The 6,983-nt window shown below is 46.1% G+C and overlaps 1 protein-coding gene across 2 annotated transcripts in view; it reads right to left on the reverse strand.

The window, feature by feature from the left end:
• The window catches only part of LOC142564834 (uncharacterized), a 29,392-nt gene extending 24,665 nt beyond the window's left edge, over positions 1–4,727 (reverse strand). Inside the window, exons 1-3 of one of the 2 annotated variants that reach the window (XM_075676012.1) lie at positions 3,984–4,727; positions 3,488–3,714; positions 614–785 (exon numbers count right to left, since the gene is read on the reverse strand). In XM_075676012.1, the coding sequence (XP_075532127.1) occupies positions 614–785; positions 3,488–3,714; positions 3,984–4,578 (994 nt within the window). In that variant the 5' untranslated portion in view covers positions 4,579–4,727. The remainder of the gene's footprint in view (positions 1–613; positions 786–3,487; positions 3,715–3,983) is intronic. The other variant, XM_075676011.1, reaches the window with a different exon arrangement.
• Between the last annotated feature and the right edge of the window lie 2,256 nt (positions 4,728–6,983).

Below are 6,983 nucleotides of genomic sequence, written 5' to 3' on the forward strand. Positions count from 1 at the left end.
CCTTGTAAGCGACAGGCTCGAAGCACGGTTGGTCATAAAATAGGTTTGTTTATTTATTTTCAGCGTTGCTGCTCTCAGCTGAGAGCATAGCGGGAGGGCAGTACAATATGCGAAACGCTTAGAAAACAAATAAATATGTAAACAATTAAATGAAGAAAATGACAGGTTACAGTATAATGCATTACAACAACACATACTGGTTACACGAATACAGACAGTGAACATCACTTTAGTGTTACTAAAGTTTTAGCAATATTCATACGATAAAGTAATTAAAAAAATAAGGTTGATGGTGACGATGATGACGATGATGACAATTTTACCTTGTTCCATTTTAGTCAAAATTGTACATGAATTTAAAAACAAGGGCAAAAAAAACACCATGAATAAGCAAATTCAGTGACCGATAGTACTGGAGAGCAGTTACAACATTATTTAGGCGTGAAATGCGTAAAATCTAGGCTAGTTCATTATTGTTATTCAATTCCTTTCGTTTCAACCCAACCAGCCGACTGATTGTGCTGCAGAAGAATTTTCGGCTGTACAGTGAAGCTGATATTTGGTGTTCCCGCAAAATGTTCCCGTACAGCGCGATCGTGCCGGCATATCTCACCGGGCTGCTGGAATCCGGTGATTACGATCTCGAAGCCCCCGAGCCGCTTGAGCACCTCTCGGGCGGATACCGTCCAGCGCAGCGTTAGAGACGAGCTAGCCTTGACCATGCTCTTGGTACCCGTGTAGTCCTTGCCGCAAAGCAGGTCTGTCGTCTCGGTGCTTGACACCAACTGCACCAGAGAGCCGCACGTGCTTTTATTATTTATTTATTTATTTACCTGAAAATACCCCCGTTGCGAGGTTTTACGCGAGCAATGGTTAACTGTTCGTAGAAACAATTCAACAACAGGAAAGAAACATTAACTACATAAATGCAAAATAACTTTGAGTAACAAATGCAAACATGTAGCAAATACAACACGTCTAGCAGTAAAATTAATAACTAAATGTAGACATGTGTAATATTTAGCGCATTAAAGAAATGTTAGTTCACTTGATGTATACATGTAAAGATTTCAATGCAGCGTCTTACAACCTGAAAAGAGCGAGCAATGCATAACAATAATGTCAGCCAGAACCGCTTTAAATTTATCAGGGTCGGTATTGTTTACAGCATCTACAACTTGTCCCAAACTTTTGCCGTTTGGACGTAAGATGAAGTCATTTGCGCGAAAGTATGGGCATGTGAGGAATGAACGGCTTTTTGGTGACTTATGCGAAGCGATAGTCGATGAGCGGCAGTGACGACGGCGGAGTTAATCGACGAGTGATAAAATTTGTGAAAAGTGGTAAGCCTTGAAATTTTGCGGCGGCATTCAAGACTGAGGAGGTTGGCCCGGGATTTTAGTGCTGTGACGCTAGTTAGATAAGAGCATTCTGAATAAATTAACCTTTCAGCGCAATCTTTGAGCGATTCCAACATGTTTGAGAGTTTAATCTGATGGGGGTCCCAAACTGCGCTGGCGTATTCGAGTTTAGGTCGTACCAGCGTTTCACAAAACACGGGGTGTGATGCAAGTTCCGACTTAAATGACATATGTAGCGTGAACGGCTGCGTACGGTTTCGTTTCGAGGGAGTGTTGCCAGCCCAGAGCTGTGTGTAACAACGACATTTCACTTTGCGGTGCCCTCGATTTCACTGCATGTCGCACATAATATAACATAACAACTTGATGCAAAATGCTACTTCATACTTAATGCTGAGATATAATGGTGAGTTTTCAAGTTACATAATCATAATAATATGTCTATGATGGAGGCTCTTGCAGCAATCTCCTATAATGACTGTCTTCCGCCAGCCGACAGCATCCTACGTCAAATATCGACGTCAGAACGTCGATATTTTCGCTTTTGTTTTGCCGCATTTTCACAGTCCCATGTCTAGTGTCGTCGCCTTCACCTACCGATCGTATAAGGTTTCACACAGCAGTAACGTCACACAGCAACGTCCGCAGCTGCGCAAGAAATATTCGAAATGTCTTCGTGTTACGTTTAGAAAACGTCTACAGCGAGAAGTGCATGAAACAACTTAGTAAAGCTGCTCATTTTTTTCCGAGGCGCCCATAAAACATTCGTTTCACAGCGTCGAGACACCGTTTACTTTAAAGCAATTGTAGGCTGTATTTTCTTCTCACTTTTAACTTTTCGTAGTGGTGGCAACGAAGGTACCCCTCGAGCAACACGTAAGGGAACACCCAAATTGATTTCAAGATGGCTTATTGGCGAATACGTGTGCCCCGCCTAAAAGTGCTGCGTGAGTCTCAATGAACGTTCAATGGGAGAGCTAGTTCACGCACATTAAAGCTCCAATAAGTTTATACTGATAAAGTATTTTTCCAAGTTCTAGTTTCGTCAGTTTCACGGTGCTAAATTGATTGATAGAAGATAAAATTTAGGCCAAAGTTCCATTTCTTGGCATTCGCACCGAAACCACTGCGCCAGTATGTGTGACGTCACGGATTTGAAATATACATGCATAAATGGTATCTGCGGCGTTGTAGCTCAATAAATGTTCTTCAAACTTAATGAGGTTAGTCTTTGGCTTATCGAAAACACAGTGTAGTCGATCTTTACCGATAAAAAATCAACTGAGCTCTCGCAGACGCCGTCTAAACCTGTGACGTCACGTCTAGCTGGAGCGGGGACTTCAAGGCGGCGTCGCCACCTGCATTCAGCTTTTGCGAATCCTCTTCCGAAGGTATGAGGTGCTTTGCTGATATTGTGTAAAAGAAATTTAGTATTGCAGCTGAAATTATTAAGGTGAAAGTCTTAGGTGGCTCATTGGTCGAAAAATCTGATGTCCGGCGTTATGGCACCAAAATTCGTGGTGTCACCATGTCACTTGGTGTCACCAACAAAACTTGTGGGTTCGAGTGCTTTAATTAACTCCACCTTAATTAAGGTAGAATTAATACACTCTAACCCACGAACTTTGGTGTTAAGGCGAAGTCAATGCGCAGCTAATTAGGATAGAGTTAATTTAGCACTCGAACCCATGACCTTTGATATTAACTAAGGCGGATTAAGGCACAGTTAAGCTAGAGTTAATTAAGGCACTCGAACCCACGACTGATGGCGTTAATTAGGGCAATGTTACTTAAGGTTCGTATAATTAGGATAGGGTTAATCAAGGCACTCGAACCTACGACCTCTGGTGGGAGAAAAGTAATAGGAAGTAACAACGCATTCGAGTGAGAATGCCAAATGATGTCTCGCGAACGCGCACGATTTCGCCTTCATCCTCATTAGTGTATGCTAAAGTGACTGTCATCTTTTTTTCTCTCTCCCTATATAGTGTCCCGATAAGCGTGTCAGATTTGAATTCATACATCGCAAGTGTATATATAGTTGTCGAAAAAACTAATTTCGCCGTGAATTCCTTCTCATATTTCTCGCGCCCATTACGCATTTCAGGTCGCGCGGGAGAACTCACCTCCAGGTACATGAAGCAGATGAAGGAGTCGGAGACGGTGTCGAAGAACCGGAAGGAGAGCGTGAACTTGGCGGCGTTCTCCACCTGGAAAGGCAGCTGACAGACGCTAGAGCGGGGCGTCGAGTTGCGCCGGTGCGAGTAGAGCACGACGCCCGCCTGGTCGCTGTGCAGCTGCAGGTGCACGGGCAGCGCCTTCTGGCCCGCGTTGCAGTAGTCGTTCATGTAGTCTGCGCGGAAGACCAGGCGCGCATACCTTCACCGTATAATGCACAGAAATTTTAATGGGGCCAGGGGGGTCACGTTCCTGCTGCGCCCGCCGCCCTCCTGCCGCCCACCGCCGGCCAGCTACCACACCCTAAATTCCTACACGACTCTGAACCTCCATACTTACAGCTCCGGTAGATACGATAGCTCGCCTATTGTGATGTTTTGTAGAAAACTTCATACAGTATACATTTTACGGGACGGGCGCATCGATAGACATGTATATACTCACACGCCCGGTAGCTACCGTCCATGTCGGCAGGCTTGGTGCGCTTGATGGGTGACGTGGACTCCCCGGCGGCGTGGGCCATCAGACGCTCGAAGCTGCGCGGGGGCTCCTGGAAGCCCGCGTCGTCCAGGTCGTCCGAACGGTCCAAGCTGCTCCGCGGGTACCGGTAGCTGCCGTCGTCCAGGTCGGCCGGGTCGCGACGCCTGTGGGACGACTTTCCGGCGGCCTCCATCAGGCGCTCGAAGCTGCCCTGCGGTTCGCCGGTAGCTGGAAGAGCCAGCGCCCAGGACAGCAGGATCAACGCCGCTCCGAGGCCGCTGTTAATCCCAGCCTGTGGAGGCGTCGACACTGTTCTTCTCCGGGCATACCGCGACGTCGACGACGGTGTGCAGGAGGCGGTAACGCGACGCATGGTGGCCTGGCGAGCACGCCCGCGTCGTCCGCTTCGCGCGGAGCTTGGAGCGACGTGGGCTCCCGGACGTCGGCGCCGTGTCGTCCGCGGTCGTCGTCGTCTTCCTCCTCTTCTTCGTCCCACGGCGTCGGCACACGCCACGAAGCCATATCGGCGAAGCCTCGGGGTGGAGAGGTGCTTTGTCATATCAGGAGGGGGAAAAGAAAAGAAATTTCACGAAAGTTAATCCACGGCTTCGGAGGAACCGAGTTATCGGAATGGCTCCTTCCCCCTTCGTCCTCTTCTTCTTCGTCGGTTTGCCGACCCAATATCGGCTTGTGGGTCTAGGGTGTTGGCACACAATCAGCTTTTGATAAATCCTGCCGCTCTATCTATCTATCTATCTATCTATCTATCTATCTATCTATCTATCTATCTATCTATCTATCTATCTATCTATCTATCTATCTATCTATCTATCTATCTATCTATCTATCTATCTATCTAACCGTTTACCCGCGAACGTTGGTCTCTGGGCAGTCCATGGTCGAATGGACATCGCGTCAGTCAGGTTGCTGTGCGGATGGAACAGAGTTCGAAACGAACCATCCAACCAACGGGGATATTGGGTATGTCCAAGTTGGACATTGCGTACCTATGTGCCGCTCTTCAACGATGCTCCTTGACGCCAACATGGTCCCCTGGAAATGCGTAACCAGAGAAAGAGAGCAATAAACGCGAGCAAGGCAGGTGACGATTGTTGTGGGACAGATATACGCGTATACACCCCAAAGGCTTTAAGAGTGTACCGGTGGTCCCACTCCTGAAGAGTGGTTATTTGACACTTCAAGAGCCTGTATGCCTGTGCGTGAGTGCGTGCGTTCGGCCACGTATGAGTGCTGCAGGCGAGCAATGTCATTTGTTCACATTAACAGAGATATCGAAATGTATGCTTCTGTCATCGGCCAATGTTTCCCGTAATCCTTCAAAAGACGGCTTCATTAATTATTAGAAACAGTAACTGAGAATGTTGGTGCGTTTCGTGCTGCAAAATAGCACAGATGTGTATTTACTGAACGACGTATTCACGTTGCAATATTGTTCAATTTCCTGCAGTGTGTGCATATTGCGGCTCGAGTTCTGTTAAAGCAATTGCAACAGCCGTGACACATTTTGCTGTAATATTAACACCTGCACCAATATTTGGCAAGTGCACAAACTAGAGGAATTAATTGGGTTTTCGTTTCTTCCTGTGTGAGTTGTCAAAGACAAGCGCTACTCCTTTCTCGCTCACAACTAGAAAATTAAATTGTCTTTCAAAAACTGTCTTTCTAAACGTCAAGTTCGAATTGGTTGGGGAATTTGCGCAACCTAGTAACAATATAGCAAAAGCTACGCTACACTTTGCATGGCTTCCGAGATTTGTAAAAATGAACATCCTGGAGTGAAGAATGCGTTCCGGTAATGAAGCCGGGCCAACGCCATCTTGTTTAGAGCACGAAAAGAAACGTTAACGTTCAGCAATAAACGGAAAGCGTTCTCTTTACATTTACTGCGGGTTTTCCTTGGCAATTCGCTCGACATGAATACCGATAAATTTTGACACTGTTTATGTCCAAATCGCCTCCCGTAACGACGACATTATTGGAGAGTCTCGGAGGCCCCTCTACTGCAGGCTTGCAAAAATAAACTTACAGCCAGTCTTTTTCATTTTTCTTTTACCCGCCGTAGTTGCTCAGTGGCTATGGTATTGGGCTGCTGAGCACGAAGTCGTGGGATCGCATCCCGGCCACGGCGGCCGCATTTCGATGGAGGTAAAATGCGAAAACACCCGTGTACTTAATTTAGGTGCATGTTAAAGAACACCAGGTGGTCAAAATTTCCGAAGTCCTCCACTACGGCGTGCCTCATAATCAGAAAGTGGTTTTGGCACGTAAAACCCGATAATTTAATTTTTTTTCATTTTTCTTTTTGAGTTTGCAGCATTAGACACACGCACGTCATGGTCGACTTGCTTAAAGCGTGCAAAACATGATGCTGTTACGTAATTTTGACTTTTGCTACCCACAGAGACCCATCGCTTGGGTAAAATCGCTTACTACGTCACCTACTTGCAGCCGTGCTATTAATATATGTACAGATAGTTAGAGAGCAAAATTATTCACACTCTGCGCTGTTTCCAGCCGACACGTCCGTGGTACCCATGTTTGCACTAAGTGTTTGCAACGTCTTTGAGTTTCACTGGATGTTCTAGTACAATTCCAGGGGACGTTTATAGCAAGGTTGGTTTATACAACCAATGTTTGTTTCAGGTAAATTCCACTTCTGCTGGAACTGATCAAACATGAACATAGTTTTTCTTCCATAGGTGGTGTCCAAGTCTATGTCCCATAAGGTTACTGTATATGCTACCTTTGGTAGCATATACACTAACTTTAATGTCCCAAGAATTTAAAGTGCAAATCTTGAAGGCTATCCTTTCGCTGATTTAATGTAGCAGCAGCAAATGCGGGAAACAGAAAATAGACGATGGAGTCTTGACATCTGATCTCAGAGGCCATTTATGTTGAGAGTAGGTGGCGCAGCGATCGATCGTCTTTCTCGAATTTTCC

This window comes from Dermacentor variabilis, chromosome 11 (genome assembly GCF_050947875.1).
Source record: "Dermacentor variabilis isolate Ectoservices chromosome 11, ASM5094787v1, whole genome shotgun sequence".
Lineage (NCBI taxonomy): Eukaryota > Metazoa > Arthropoda > Arachnida > Ixodida > Ixodidae > Dermacentor > Dermacentor variabilis.